Source organism: Rhinatrema bivittatum, chromosome 6 (genome assembly GCF_901001135.1).
Source record: "Rhinatrema bivittatum chromosome 6, aRhiBiv1.1, whole genome shotgun sequence".
Taxonomy (NCBI): Eukaryota; Metazoa; Chordata; class Amphibia; order Gymnophiona; family Rhinatrematidae; genus Rhinatrema; species Rhinatrema bivittatum.
In genome coordinates, this window is record NC_042620.1 from 268084838 (window position 1) to 268101477 (window position 16640).

Here is a 16640-nt window from a genome sequence, read left to right on the forward strand (position 1 = left end):
GGAGAGCCGCGAATCAGACTCCCCACAGGCAGTACATCGACAAGGATGCAGAATTCAAGTGGGGGGGGGGGGGGGGAGAAATAAGAGCAGAAACATGGGCCCTGCAACCCCAGTGCTCCCACAGGCAAGCCCCTTGCCTGTGTCTCCCGGCGCGGTCTTTAATGTAAAAAAAACGAGCAGCAGCCCGAAACCATAAGGCAAAAGAAAAGCTCTCTTTTTTTGTTTTAATGCAACTGGGACTGAGTAGGGAGGAGGGACTGGACTACAGGTAATCCCCCCAATGCCTTACCATCAAGGAGCTACGCGGGATCATCAACCCCAGCTCCTAAATACCTGCAACCAGGGGGGGGGGATGGTCTCACCGAGATCTGCCAGCCCCCCCCCCCCCCGGGAGGCTGCTGCGGCTGCTCTGCTTGATCTGTGATTTTTTTGTTTCTAAACTTTCCTGTCACTCAGCTTAATTTGCTAATTCTTTTTTTTTTTTTTTTTTTTTTTTTTTTAAAGGAGAATTGTCTACACATCAATCAAAATGTGCAGACCGCAGGTTTTGCACCACCTCCATCTGCTGGAGACAGAAAAATACTGAGGAGCTGCAGGTAGCACACCAGGTTAAGAGGGGGTGCTCTACAAGTTTTTCTCTGTCTCCATCTGCTGGAAGGGAGGCAAAACCCAGCAGTCTGGACTGATCCAGGTACGTACAAGGAACCAGCTATAAGCTGTTCCACGGATCTCAAAATCATAGAGCTTAGACAACAAAACCACACGCGAGACAGTGTGAAAAGCTAAGGTAAGATCTAAAAAAACATTCCCTTTCAACTGGTAGGTGATGTAGAATTACATCTCTGTATATGACAGTTTCTGACCATACAGTGCAGCTAAATAAAGATAACCCATTACAAAACAGTGAAGAATCATTGAAAAGGGGACATGGCCAAGATGTCCCTCCCTCATCAAAGCCAATCAGCTGCTTAAAAACCCGCCCTGTCAGCTTACCTGGGGTGACAGCACTAAGGCACGCCTTTCCCTCCAAGTCACAGTGTTCCCTAGGGAAAAGATCTTCATCTCTTCTAAACCTGAATAAAATCTCGGAATTCACAATAATGTGACCTGGTTTAGAAACAAAAAGTCATTATTTATAGGGTTACAGGGTGAGAAGGGGATGGGAAGTTAGATACTTGAGGCAGACTGATTCATTTAAGTAGAACTGCTGCTGAGGTGGGAAGTCTACATTAAGTAGGTAGATGATTATGGTGTCTACAGAATGGTTGCTGGGGTTTTTTGGGTTGTTTTATGGTATATATAGGAAAATTAGTTCTTACCTGATAATTTTCGTTCCTGTAGTACCACGGATCAGTCCAGACACCTGGGTTGTGACTCCGCACCAGCAGATGGAGACAGAGCAAGATCTCTCGGGCTCAGCTACATATAGCAAGGTGCCACCCACAGCCCCTCAGTCTTACGTAATGTCAAAGCAGAAAATGAACATCTAGCTAAACTGCCCGCAACAAGGGCCGCATTCACGAACTCCCAACTGGAACAGGACTCCCAGAACGATAGGAGAAAAACAAGAATGTGCATATTCAATCCAATAATCCAACGAGCGGGCTCTCCGTTACTTCAACACTGACAGCAGAGACAATACGGGCGGGAGCCTGGACTGATCCGTGGTACTACAGGAACGAAAATTATCAGGTAAGAACTAATTTTCCTTTCCCTGTACGTACCCGGATCAGTCCAGATACCTGGGATGTACCAGAGCCACTTACCGAGGGTGGGAACCAGAGAGTCCCGCTTGGAGTACCCTCTCACCAAACCCCCCAGAGTCAGCGGCCTGAACATCCAGCCAGTAGTGTCTAGTAAAAGTATGTAACGACTTCCAGGTAGCCGCCCTACAAATCTCCTGAGGCGACACCTGTGAAGCTTCAGCCCAGGAGGCAGCATGCGATCGAGTCGAGTGGGCCCTGAGACCCCCGGGAACAGACTTGCCCTGCATCAAATATGCGAAACCAATGGCCTCCTTAAGCCAACGGGCAATTGTAGCTCGAGAGGACGTACCACCCCTCTACGGACGGGAGAACAAGACAAAGAGGTGGTCTGTCACCCTGAAAGGATTAGTCACTTCCAGATAGCGGAGGAGAACCCGCCGCACATCGAGCTTCCTTAGCTCCCTTGCCTTCGGCTCCGTCAGCTCCCCCACCGGGAAAGCGGGGAGCTCTATCGACTGATTCAAGTGAAACGCCGACACCACTTTTGGTAAGAAGGAGGGAACCGTGCGCAAGGAAACTCCCAAATCCGAGATCCTCAAGAACGGTTCCCTACAACACAGAGCCTGCAGTTCTGAGACACATCTCGCCGACGCGATAGCCACAAGAAAAACCGTCTTCAGCGTAAGATCCTTTATCATCGCCCGCTTGATAGGCTCAAAAGGCGCCGAACACAAAGCCGAGAGGACCAAATTAAGATTCCAGGACGGACAAGGTTGCCGCAACGGAGGGCGTAAATGCTTAGCACCCTTAAGAAAATGAGCAACATCCGGGTGCAGGGCCAGAGGCGCCCCCCGCACCTTACCCCTGAGACAACCTAACGCCGCTACCTGGACCCGTAGGGTACTACAAGAGAGGCCCTTCGAGAGGCCTCCCTGGAGAAAAGCCAGTACGTCAGGGACGTCCGCCTTCATAGGATCTACCTTGTGATCTCTACACCAACCTTCAAACACCGCCCACACCCGAACATAGGCTAAGGACGTGGACTGCTTCCGAGACCGCAACAGCGTGGCTACTACCGCATCCGAATACCCTTTACTCTTCAAACGTTTCCTCTCAAAAGCCATGCCGCGAGACAGAAGTGATCCGCCTCCTCCAAGTAAACGGGGCCTTGGTGGAGAAAAGCCGCGGACCCTTGAAAACGAAGGGGAGGGTCCACCGCCAACAGCAGAAGATCCGCGAACCACGGTCGTCTCGGCCACTCTGGCGCCACCAGAATCACCTCCGCCGCATGCAGTTCTATTCTCCGTAGAACTTTCCCGATCAGAGGCCAAGGAGAAAACACATACAGTAACATGTCTGTTGGCCAGGGAAGTACTAGGGCATCGACTCCCTCAGCCCCCCGGCTCTCTTCGGTGGCTGTAAAACCGAGGCGCCTTCGTGTTGTGATAGGTGGCCATCAGATCCATGTGAGGAGATCCCCACCGGTCGCAGATGAGCTGAAACGCTTCTTCCGACAGCTCCCATTCTCCGGGATCTAGATGATGCCGGCTGAGGAAATCCGCTTGAAAGTTGTCAACTCCGGCTATGTGAGAGGCGGCAATATTGCTGAGATTCTGCTCCGCCTAGCACATTAACTGATGCGCTTCTTCCGCCACCAGCTGACTCCGTGTTCCGCCCTGGCGATTGATATACGCCACTGTCGTTGCATTGTCCGACAACACTCTGACCGCCTTCCCCCGTATTAGCGGAAGGAAGGATTGCAGCGCCAGTGTCACCGCCCTGGTCTCCAAGCGATTGATGGACCACCGTGACTGCTCCCTGGACCACTGTCCCTGCACCGATCGTCCAAGACAGACCGCACCCCAACCGGAAAGGCTGGCGTCCGTGGTGACCACCGTCCAGTTGGGCATGAGCAGGGAAACTCCGCTCATCAGATGATCCGGCGCTAGCCACCAGTCGAGACTGCGCCTCGCCCGTTCCGTGAGTGGCAGCGGTAGGTGGAATTGTTCGGACACTGGCTTCCAGCGGGAGAGCAATGCTGATTGCAAGGGTCGTAGATGAGCGAACGCCCAAGGAACCAACGCTAGTGTGGACGCCATGGAGCCCAAGACCGTTAGGAAGTCGCGAACCTGTGGGATCTGCAGAGATAGCAGTCGCCTCACCTGTCCCTGCAGTTTGAGCATCCGCCCCTTGGATAGGAAGACCTTGCCCTGCCGCGTGTCGAACAGCGCTCCCAGATACTCCAGGGTCTGGGTAGGCTCTAGGCAACTCTTGGCAAGGTTGACCACCCATCCCAGAGAGCGCAAGAGCTGAAGGACTCTGGCGACCGCCTCCCGACACTGCAACTGGGACTTCGCGCGAATCAACCAGTCGTCCAAGTAGGGGTGCACCAGAAACCCCTCCCTCCTGAGCTGGGCTGCCACCACTACCATTACCTTGGTAAACGTGCGTGGTGCCGTAGCCAGACCGAAGGGAAGAGCTCTGAACTGATAATGACTGCCCAGAATACAGAACCGAAGGAATCTCTGATACTCCGGCTGAATGCCTATATGAAGGTACGCTTCTGTGAGGTCCAAGGAGGCCAAGAACTCGCCTGAACGAACTGCCGCAACAACCGAGCGAATCGTCTCCATTTTGAATCGTGGAATCCGAAGACATCTGTTGACCCCTTTCAAGTCCAGAATCGGCCGGAACGTACCCTCCTTTTTGGGCACTACGAAGTAAATGGAGTACCGCCCCTTGCAGTGTTGTTCGGGAGGAACTGGGTTTATCGCCCCCAAGCTTTCCAGGCGGAGAGTTTCCTGCACCGCTACTCTCTTTTCTCGAGACTTGCAGGGCGAGACGAGAAACTTGTCCGCCGGGATCCATACAAAATCTAAAGCGTAACCGTGACTTATCACGCTGAGGACCCACTGGTCCGACGTTATTTTGTCCATTCCTCGGAAAAAAACGCCAACCTGGCTCCCACGTTTGGTACCACTGCTGGGAGCTGTTGAGAGGAATGGACCACACGCGTTTCATTGGGAAGTTTTAGGTCCCGAACCTGACGGGGTTCCGCCCTGCTTCCCAAATCTTTTCCCTCGAAAGGACGGAGTCCACGACGACTGTTTGGCTGCTCTGGAACGGTAAGACAAACCAGAAGATCTCTGCGGGCGCGACCGTCTGCCGCCCCGAAAACGTGTCCAAGCGGGGAAGGAACTCCACGACCTAGGTCTGTCCTCCGGGAGCTTAAATGGTCTGTTCTCGCTGAGCGACTGCATCAGATCATCTAGTTGCTTGCCAAACAACAACTTCCCCTTAAACGGCAGCGAACCTAGGTGAGCTTTGGAGGAACCATCCGCCGCCCAGTTCCGTAGCCACAGGAGACGACGTGCTGTAACTGCCGAGACCATAGATCTGGCCGAAGTGCGCAACAAGTCATATAGCGCATCCGCGCTGTAAGCGATCGCCGACTCCAAGAGGTTAGCTTGGGCTGACTCCTCATCTGAGAGACCCGTATTGGCCTGGAGTACCTGGGCCCAGCGTAAGCTTGCCCTCAAGGCAAAGTTACTACATATGGCTGCGCGGACTCCAAGGGCCGAGACCTCAAAAACCTTCTTCAGCTGGAGTTCTAGCTTCCTGTCCTGGATGTCCTTCAATGCCGTGGCCCCTGTTACTGGAATGGTCGACCTCTTCGTAACTGCCGAGACGGCTGCGTCCACCCTGGGAAGACGGAGAAGCTCCAGCGCGTCCTCCGGCAGCGGATAAAGTTTATCCATGGCCTTACTCACCTTCAGGCCCAATTCCGGAGTGTCCCATTCCCGGAACATTATTTATTTATTTATTTAAGGTTTTTATATACCGGCAATCATGAAAACATATCTTGCTGGTTTACATAAAACGGGAGTGCAGTAAATACATCAAACTAGAACTATGGTGACCGAAGATGCAGTTACATTTAACAAGGGTAGCAGAACTTGGCGTAAGAAGGAGGAGAGAGGAAAGGATAGAAATGGTTAAACAATATACAAATTAAATACTATATACAAAAGGCATGGTTAAGGGCTGAATGTTTTGAGGAGTCATTAGATTGTGTCATTAGATTGTGTCTGGGAAAGCTTGCTTGAACAACCAAGTCTTAAGTCTTTTCCTAAAAGTTAGGAGGCAGGGCTCCTGTCTGAGATCTGTAGGAATGGAGTTCCAAAGGAGAGGGCCAGCTGTGGAGGTGGCACGATCTCTTAGTGTAATGTGTCTGGTTGTTTTCGCAGGGGGAACTCTGAGGGAGCCTCTTAAAACATCTCTGGTAGGTCTTTTCGAGTTGTACACTTGGAGAGGGATTTGTAGATCAAGGGTGGTGAGTTGATGTATGGTTTTGTAAATGACAGATATGGCTTTGTATATGATACGGAAGTGTACTGGTAACCAATGAAGCTCTTTCAGGATGGGAGATATGTGGTCTCTTTTCCTTGCACCTGTCAGTAGTCGGGCTGCTGAGTTTTGTACCATCTGTAGTGGTTTGGAGTAGGATGAGGGAAGACCTAGCAATAGAGAATTGCAATAGTCTAATTTCGAAAAAATGACTGCTTGGATGATCGTTCTGAAGTCTTGAGCGTGGAAGAGAGGTCTTATCCTTTTCAGAACCTGGAGTTTATAGAAGCAGTCTTTAGTTGTTTTGTTGATGTGTGCCTTGAAGTTTAGCCACCACTGGACCACGGAGGCCCAGTAACACTGGATCCATATTTGCCCCTTGCCGGGCCAGTACTGGGGGGGCTTCCACCCCTAGCTCCTGCAGAATGGCCGGAATCAGTGGTCCCAGTTCCTCTCTCCGAAACAGCCTGACCACTTTCGGGTCATCACCGTCACCCGCTGCAGGGCTTTTACCGGAGCCAGGGAGCGCTGCCATCTCTTCCTCCGCCTCCTCGGCCCCTCCCAGGGGCGTTGAGGGAGACTGCGCGTCCTCCGGCGAGGAGGAGTCCGTGTCCGCGCTCTGCGGGGCCCCCCGCAACGGGCGCTTGTCCTTAGGAGGGTCCAAGCACTACTAGTGTGCTCTGCTGGAGCGTATCACCATACACAAAAAGGTTATGTACACAAAGGTCGCGCCCAATGTGGCACACACAGACGTCCTGTACAAGGCAATAAAGCAAGAACAAGTGCATGTGAAAACGCCGCCGCAGCCAACCACGCAGCACAGTGAGAAAAGACTACCATGCGGCCAAGACCACCTGGGCTGCTCAACCTGCCAGGCTGCTTAGTTCCCGTAAACCCAATGGGAGCAGGAACGATATCGGGACGGCACACAGAGTATGAAGACCGAAGGAAGGCCTAAAACCCTCTGTCTCTGCAGGTAAAAGTTATTTATTTATTTTTTTAAACTTACCAGGGCTCAGCACTTACCGGCTGAGTACAGAGACTGTCTTCGGATGCAGGGGGAGAGGGCATCTACCGTCACTACTGTGCTCAGTCTTCTACACCCACTGGCTTTCAGCTGTACAAGCAGCTAAGCCCATGCCGGGAACCGGCTATTGGACCAAGGCATGCCTCTGAGGGACCACGGAAATCACCTCAGGAATTCTCAACTTTCATTTCTCAATATAAAAATTATCCTTTCAAAATTCACAGCAATCACCATAGAGATATGTATGTCCACCATCTGCTGGAGACAGAATACTGGCAGGCTAGGGAAACTGCAGGATTATATAAACTGTGACATCAGCTTGATCCGTCTCCATCTGCTGGCAGAGGAGCATAACCCCACTGGTACTGAGTCCATCTGCTTACACGCTAGGAAATGTTAAGTTTTCTGCCTGAATGGGCTGGAAATGCAATCTCAAACCTTAACATATCAAATGGTTTCAAGTTTATTAAAACCTGTTTGCTGGGCTGGGCCCCTTGCGGCTCAGGCAAGTTCAGAGAGGGTTGGTATTAGGTGTGTAATGCAGGTGGTGCGCTCAGACCTAGAGACGGTTGGAAGAGAGCTGCCACTAATGAGGATCCACTGGCATGCCCCTCCAGCCCTTCAGCTACCTAGGCATGCTATCTGAGGCAGGGGGAGCAGTAGAGGCTGCTAAGGGAGAAAATAATTTTAAAAAACTTGTTTAATCAAGAGCATTGCATAAGATGAATAAAGAGGATTATAAACAAAAAAATACCCCCTCTACCTTTCTTAATATAAATAGAGTAGATAAAGATTGCTAGGCCTATCCAGTCTATTCATTTTTTCTACTACAGATCATGCCCCCAGGAGTCAAACAAACAATTACATTCTTTGGTTCCACTTCCAGCTGTGACTAAAGTGGTTCTGGTTAGGTTCCAGGTCCAGGGCAATCAATGCTGAGTAACTAGTTCAGCACATATGAATCAAGCAGTTCAATTAGGGATCACATGAGAAAATCTAACTGTAAGGGTCATTATAATCTTTTGCAAAATAGGGCAGAACAAGCTAATAGATCTAACCTGTTACAACTAGTGTTAGCCATAAGTAGTATGAAGCATACATGAAACAGAAAATGAATTGTAAGTACTAAATAATGAATTTGAAATGCTTATTTCTCTATCAAACCCAACATTATTACATTCTCCCAGATATTAGATTTCTGTCCATATGCTGATCTATTTTGGTTCTCAAGCCAGTGAATGCATCACATCAGTTTTTAAACCCTTGTTCTGAATTGCTAACCTAAATATTTTTCATGGGCTTGTTCTGGTTCAAATAATGGTTTAGGTTCTCTTCCAGTTCTGGAAAAAAAATAAAAGGTTTGGCTTGTTTTTTGATTCAAGTTCCAATTTGCCTTCCCCATCTTTTAGAGACCCCTGTGCGTGTTCCATGCTGTCTTAAATTCTAACCTTTTTTGCTCCCCCAGGCTCCAAATGTAGGCTGTTCCATACATCTAGCACCCATTCTAAAGTACTTGGAAATAAACCAAAAGTGGATCCAAAAAGGAAAAGAAAGCAAATGATAAAGAGCGCAAACTTACCCAGAGAAATTAAAACATGATGAATTTCCCTCATCACATTCCTGTATAACTCCTTCTGCCAGTCATCCAGTCCCCTCCATTCCTCCTCTGAGAAACACATAGCAACATCGTTGAACGTGACTGCAGCCTGAAACGAGAACAGCTCCATTACCTCCATGGTGCACACAGGGTGAGCACTTCAGGTCTATGCCAAGAAGTAAACTGCACCTGCCTAGTACCGGGGGATGTTTCCAAGCCAAGGTAAACATACATTTCATAACTATATCTTGTGACTGTGTCTTGGTGGCAAATGTTCCCAAACAGATAGTATCTGAGGCCTGTGCCCAGTAGGGTGCTCACCTACCTTTCACTGAGTAAAGATCTGCGCCAATAAATGCGATAGGTCTCAATTTTTCCATTTTCAATGCAAAAAAGGTTTAAAAAAAAAAAAAAAAGGGCCAACAAGAAAGCTGCCCAGAGTAGACATTTGACTGGACCCCAAGAAGAATAAAGTGAGGACTGCCATTTAGTTAATGGTAATGAAAAAGCTCACTGTTTAAAATCAGATCTTCAGATTGCTCTGTGAATTCCCATGCCATGCACTATCCTGCTCATTTATCAAGTTTGCTTACCATAAACAGTGTTTTCCATAGATAGCAAAATGAATTAGCCATGACATGGGGTGATGATATCCGGTGATACCGAACAGACATCTCTTTCCAAGCTAGTAGAGCTTTAACTCTTGAGCATGCACAGGATTCCCACTCATGTATTGCTTCTTAAGACCCCTCAGTCGATTTGAGAACTAAATCCAGCTAGGTATTCAACTGACCAAGGAGGCAGATGGGTATTTATCATGACTAATTAATCCTATCGTTTATGGTAAAAAAAAACTTGCTTTTTTCACCAATAAGTAGGGTTAAAATTAGCCATGGCCTGTTGCAGAGTCCCAAGCTGAGGGTTGCAGTAGAGCAATTATTGAAAGGGAGAGTGGACTTCTAGGTGAACAAGCTATGCAAAACTGCTCGTCTAAAGTTACTGTGCAGAGAGTAATAGGATGTAAAGGTATACACCAGTGGTTCTCAACCCTGTCCTGGGGACCCTCCCAGCCAGTCGGGTTTTCAGGATATCCACAATGAATATGCATGAGAGAAAACTTGCATGTTATGGGAGGCAGTGTATGCAAATTTTCTCTCATGCATATTCATTGTGGATATCCTGAAAACCCGACTGGCTGGGGGTGTCCCCAGGACAGGGTTGAGAACCACTGGTGTATACTGATAACCAGGATACAGCTTTGCAAATGACTTTGAGAGGTACAGCTCGTAGATGAGCCACTGATGCAGCCATGGCTCTCACTTGATGAGCCTTGATAGACTCCATAATCTGGATGCCTGCTAGAGTACAGAAATATGCAATACAGTTTGCTATCCAATAGAACAATGTTCGTTTAGCCACTGCTATACCTAGGCAGTAAGAACTAAAAGAGACAAAGCTGATAATTTGGCCATGTGGCAGAGATTTTCTTTTCCGATATATTTTACATTTTTTTTTTTTTTTTTTTTTAATATTCTGCTTTTCGGCACTTCAAAGCGAACATCAAAGCGGATTACATTCAGGTACTATAGGTATCTCCCTATCCCCTTACGGCTTACAGTCTAATTTTGTACCTGAGGAAAAGCAGGGTAAAGTGACTTGCCCAAGGTCACAAGGAGCAGAGGCGGGATTTGGTTTCCCTGGATCGTAGCCCGCCGCTCTAACCACTCTTATCGTCTAAGATGAGGAGAGGTTTTTCACTTTCATGTGTATGTGGCCTCAGGAAGAACATGGAGAGTACTGTGGCTTAATTAGCATGGAAAGCTGATTTTACTTTTGATAGGAATTTTGGATGGGTGCAGAGCACTATCCTATTGTGGCAGAATTATATGTAGCCTAAATAATGAACTAGAGCTTGAAGTTCACAGACCCTTCTGGCTGATGTCACTGCTATGAGGAACAGTACTTTCCATGTTTGGAACTTGAGAGAAGCTGACACTAATGGTTCAAACGTGTAGGCCACATTTAGATCCCATGAAACAGGTGGTTTTACAACTGGAGGTTTAGTGTGCCATACAATTTTCATGAATTTGGATATTAACAACGAATGAAGGTACGATTTATTCTTAGGCTGAGAATGGTAAGCGGCTATAGTGCTGAGATGTACTCTCACTGATGAAGTGCTAAGTCCCGATGCAGATAGATAAAAGCAAGTAGTTAAACAAGTCTTTGGGCTCTCATGAGAATAGATCCAAGGATTTTTGCTGACATGTGGAAAATCTCTTCCATTTAAAATCATAGGCTCTCCTAGTCAATGGTTTCTTGCATAAACTATGATGTCCTCATCTTCCTTTAATAAGGACCATCTGGCGATTATGGAGCGCTCAACATCCAAGCTGTCAGATAGAAGGATGGTAGGTTCTGATGACACAGGTATTTGAGAGTTTTATATAGGAAAATTAGTTCTTACCTGTTAATTTTCATTCCTGTAGTACCAAGGATCAGTCCAAACTGCTGGGTTATGCCTCCCTTCCAGCAGATAGAGTCATAGAAAAGCTGAAAGCACCCACCATATAACCTGGTGTGCTGCCTGCGATCCCTCAGTATAATCGATATCAAAGCAGAATGAATGGCTGTAGCTATAATAATCTTATTCTGTTGTAATTAAATGCGTTTTAACAACCAATGACTATATCAAATTAACCCTAATTCCATTGAAAAAAGTAGAACTGGTATGAATGCCTAAGAAAAAAACCAAGGAGAACTATAACTATGCTGCATAGATGAGAAGTCTTGGAACAAAATCTGTCAAGAGAAATACAAACAGCTGAACGGACTCTTCTGTCAATGGGCGGGCGTCTGGACTGATCCTTGGTACTACAGGTAAGAACAAAATTTTCCTTTTAGGAAATGGGTCAAGTCCGGATGTGCCGACAGGCAGGTTCCATTCACCTTGGACCTGAAGCAGGAAAGGACTGCCACCTGGACGTTCAGGGAGTTGAGGGACAATCCTTTCTTCAGGCCATCCTGGAAAAGTTCCAGAATCATGGGGATCTTGGCCCTTCACAGGAGCACCTCGCACTCTTCGTACCAGGTCTCAAATATTCTCCAGATCCGTACATATGCCAGGGATGTTGAGAACTTCCACCCACGAAGCAATGTGGCGACCACGGCCGCTGAATATCCACGCTTCGTAAGGTGAACCCTCTCAAGGGCCAGACCGTAAGAGAGAATCAAGTTGGATCTTCATGAAGAATCTGACCTTGTTGGAGAAGGTCTCTGTGTGGGGGGAGGCAAAGGGGACTCTGCATGAGAAGCCTCCACATGTCTGCATACTACAGGCGCCTGGGCCAATCTGGGACCACAAAAGGACGAGTCTTTTGTGGTGTTCAATGTTGCGGATTATCTTGCCCAGTAGAGGCCACAGAGGAAAGGTGTACAAGTAAGTCCTCCTATGGCAAGGTCTGGACAAGGGCGTCGATCCCTTGGGAGCGATGATCTCTCCTGCAACCGATGAACCTTCATATTGTGAGATGTAGCCATTAGGTCTAAGGGTGGGAGGTCCCAGCGATTTACTAGGAACTGGAAGGCTCTGGTCGACGTCTATTCCCCCGGATCCAGGCTTTACCTGCTGAGAAAATCTGCTGTGATGTTGTTTTTTCCTCTCGATGTGGGAGGCTGAGATCCCTTGTAAGTTTAACTCCGCCCATTCCATAAGGTGGTCTATTTCCAGAGACACTTGGTGGCTTTTGGTTCCTCCCTGACAGTTGATGTAGGCAACCGTTGTAGTGTTGTCCGACATCACACGGATTGCTTGCCCTTGGAGCCTGTGGCTGAACTGCAGGCATGCTAATCTGACCACTCGCGCTTCCAGGCGGTTTATGTTCCAGTTCGCCTCTTCCTCGGTCCATCGCCTCTGGGTTGTCAGTTTCTAACAGTGAGCTCCCCAACATCGGAGGCTTGCGTCCGTCATGAGGAGGGGCTTACACCCTTGCTTAGGTGAACTTCCTGTAGCCACCACTGCAGCAGAGAGCATTCTTCCATCAGTAGGTGGATGCGAATCGAATAGTCTTGAGACAGTGGGTTCCAGCGTGACAGTAGGGAGTGTTGGCGAGGCCGCATGTGTGCCCTCGCCCACGGTACTACTTCCAGGGTTGACGCCATGAGGCCGAGGACCTGGAGATAGTCCCACACCCTGGGGTGCATTGTGTTCGTTAACCGATGCACTTGGTCCATCAGTTTCCTTCTCCTCGAGGGAGAGAGGGAAGACCTTGTCCTGCTTGGGATCGAATCGAACCCCCAGGTACTCTAAGGACTGGAAGGGCTTGAGGCTGCTCTTGTCCATGTTCACTACCCAACCGAGTTCCTGTAGGAAAGAGCTTACCCTGCTGGTCATGTGGCGGCTCTCTTCCAACAACTTCAGCCAGATCAGCCAGTCGTCCAAGTAAGGGTGCACCAGGATCTCTTCTTTCCTAAGTGCCGCCGCCACGACCACCATAATTTTGGAGACTGTTCTGGGGGGCGGTTGCCAGGCCGAAGGGCAACGCCTGAAACTGGTAATGGCGGCCCAGTACCGCAAAGCATAGAATAGGGTCTGTGCCCAGAACTCCCAGAGTCTTCAGGGTCTGGGAGGCTAGGGTGGTAATTCATCTCCGTGGAAAAATCAATGCATGGTCCGGTATGGCTCCAGGCCTGGAGGGATTTCCCCATTCTCCAATGAATGCCCTTCGCCGTCCGAATTATCTGGGTCCCTGTCAGGGATACCCTTGGTGAGGCGAGGCATTTCCTGTGGCATGCTGACAGGGCGAGGGCCTTCCTAGCTGGGGCTCAGCCCGGGCAGGGGCTGACTGCGCCTGAACAAAGGCTTGAAGGCTCTGAAAAAATTTCTCCTTTGAACTAGTGCTGCAATCCCGCTCAACACCACTGCTGGTGTGGTGATATCATCCACATTTGCTATGAGATAGATACTGAATGGCTGAGGTCATTCGCCAAACCCTGATCGCCACATTGCCCTCCGTAACCTTGAGCCTCTTCCTAGGCCACGGACCCTGTGGGCCCTCCTGCCTGGAAAGGTGGCATCCTGCGGCCTTCCTGGCGAGATACGGCTTGTGAGGCAGCAGAACAAAGTCAGGAGAAAATCCTGTCAGATCCTCAGAATCCTCCCCCCCAGGATGTCCTTATCTTCCTCAGACAGAGGTTCCCGGGCCCCCCGACCTACATGGGGCTCTGATTGGCCGGGGATAGCGGTAGAGGGAGATCCCCTTCTCCTCCTGCAGTCTCAGATGCAGCTGCAAAAGATGCCAAAATGACTGCCGTTCCCATGTGAACATGGAAGGAGCCCGCAGCCGTGCCGGCATCACCCACGGTATCAATATGCTTTCCTTTCACACATGTTCCTGAGTTTCCCTCTCCCCAGAGAGGCAGCAGAAACACAGGCCAGTTTGAAACAGATGCACACATCACTGCATGTGCCCCAACCTCTGCTCCGAGAACACCGAAGAACACTGCCCTGCACCTACCGGACCACCTGCAAGCTATCGCACTAGACAACACTCCAAAAAGAAAAAAAACCCACAACTTTTTTTTTTGTTTAGACTTTAAAACTATGAATACTTCCCTGAAGCTGGGCAGCAGGCTCCGGGCATCCTCTTGGGGGCAAGGGAGCTGGCCCCAGTTATCCACCCCCCTGGTGGCAAAAAGGACAGAGACAAAAAGGGTCCCCAACCCCCTGGCTCCACCAGGACCTGCCAACCTTCTGGGAGGAACTCTTCTTCTTTTCCTAATCCCTCACTAATCTTACTTTTTTTTTTTTTTAAACTATTTTCCAGACTGCAGGTTTTGCACCACCACCATCTGCTGGAAACAGAAAAATACTGAGGGACTGCAGGTGGCACACCAGGTTATTTGGCAGTGTCAGTGAAACTTTCTCTGTCTCCATCTGCTGGAAGGGAGGCAGAACCCAGGAGTCTCGACTGATCTGGGGACATAAAGGGAAAGAGGTCCATTTGGTGCAGCCAGATGACACCCATACATCAGAGCTAATTCAGCCCTACTTATCAATGGAAACTATTGGTCACCATCATTCTTTTCCAGGCCTAGCAACTGCACAATGCAAACAGTTCACTGAGTTCAAGATGTGCTCCATCTGTAACTGATCTCAGACAATAGGAGAGTATGATACCAGTTCACTGTCAGGAATCAGAGCTTTGCATTCTATATTTACCGTAGTGAAAAGTAAATAAGGGTGTAAAAGAGCAACTACAACCAGTACAGTGAAAAGATACAACTTAGGAATTAAAACAGGCACATTGCCACATATCTCAAACACTGTTTTAAAAATCTGAAAACAACCCTCTTACTCTAAAAAGCAGTAATTTATGTTGTTGTAAAAGAATTGATTTTACCTGATCAGGAATCTGCTGAAACATTTTCAATATTCTTAGTAAGTTTTCAAATGTAGATTTATCGGGCAGATGAGGAGGAAAATCCAAAGAGGGATACAGAAGATTATAAATTGACAGATGCCTGGGAAAAAAAAAAAAAAGAGAGACTTTTTAGCACTATTTCACAGTTAGTGCTTCCTGCACTTGCTCATCAGGAGCTGGAAATTTCTCCTCTGACCAGCAGCTAATCTACAGCCTGACGTGGAGATCACCTACAGACCTACAGACCACCAGTCAACCAAGGAATCATCACAGTGTTTCAGTAACTTTCATCTCTAGTCACCGGTTCAAATCCAGCTCAGGTCAATGGGAATGTAGTAAAAAAAAAGTGTGGGTTATGTGAAATAACTTGGTGATCTTAGTTCTGTTCTGGGGACCAGGCCAGAAGCATTCACATCACAGTCCCTATCAGATTCCTATGAATTCGTGAAATCTGCTGCACATTTTGTCGCTGATTTGCGACAAGGACATGAGAGAAGATATCTCAGCTTTCAAAGCAAGTGACATTACACCTAGATTGCTTATGATTCTTAGAGTCACTATGCCTGTGGTTATGGAAGAGAGGAAAACAAAGTGTCATTTGTAGCTAAATGACTGCATATAACGTGCCCCCAATCTGTGAGCAAATGGAGACAGCTAAGGCCTACATCGGCAATTACTGAACAAAAAAATTACCTGCAGATTCCTAGTCGGCATGAATGGTATTTTCAGACGCAAGCTGCTGCTCAGTGTGGGGTTTCTGTCAGAGCATACAACCAGTGCTTACAGTACACATCCCACATGACAAGAGAGCCTTGGAGAAGAATTCCTTGCCCTGGTGACTTTGGGAATTTCTTCCAAATTATTACAGAAAAATGAGAAATGATGTATAAAAAGGATGTTTCCTCTCTTAGTCTGTATGACCTAAGTTATGAGAACCACAGCGCTGCCTGGAAGGTCATTACACAATCAACCCTTACACATGGACAACTGCAATGTTTCTATTAAATACAAAAGACTGCAACTTTATTAAAGTTCAGTATATTGTGATATCAGTAACATTCTAATGACAAGTCACCGGAATCAAATAAAGCCACAAGCAGTAAGAGGTTCTGATATAGCAATGGTTAGCAGAGGCATGTGGATGGGGAAGAAAGGAGAGGGGAAAGAAAGGATTTGTGATACAAAGAATAAGGAGAAGGAGGTTTTCTATTTAAATTCCAAATACAATAAACATACATTTATATCCTGCATGAACAGTAAGGTTAAGTTGTTCTTACCAGATAATTTTCTGCTAGACCAGTCCATTACTTTTGAGATTTCCCTGTTCCTCAGCTGTCGAAGACAGAGGGTATACTTTTTTTCATGACCTTCAGATAGGAGAGTGGTCAAAGACAACTGAACAAGGACCCCCCTTTTTCTTTGGCTTCTTTTTTCTACTCTCTTCATTACATATTTTTTTGGTCCTTCAGGGGACAATGAAGAGGGAACAGAAGAGAGCGAGAAAGTGAGGGTGTGTCACCTTGTTTGACCTTGCTTGTAGC

General features: G+C 48.0%; 1 protein-coding gene across 7 annotated transcripts in view; it reads right to left on the reverse strand.

Moving 5' to 3' along the window:
- The window catches only part of LOC115094265 (zinc finger protein 436-like), a 69173-nt gene that overhangs the window by 45724 nt on the left and 6809 nt on the right, over positions 1-16640 (reverse strand). For 5 of the 7 annotated variants that reach the window (XM_029607143.1, XM_029607138.1, XM_029607140.1 and 2 more), the window contains exons 2-4: positions 15079-15199; positions 8660-8786; positions 994-1107 (exon numbers count right to left, since the gene is read on the reverse strand). In XM_029607143.1, the coding sequence (XP_029463003.1) occupies positions 994-1107; positions 8660-8786; positions 15079-15102 (265 nt within the window). In that variant the 5' untranslated portion in view covers positions 15103-15199. Of the gene's footprint in view, positions 1-993; positions 1108-8659; positions 8787-15078; positions 15200-15792; positions 16024-16640 lie in introns of those variants that run through there. The other 2 variants (XM_029607139.1, XM_029607144.1) reach the window with 2 other exon arrangements.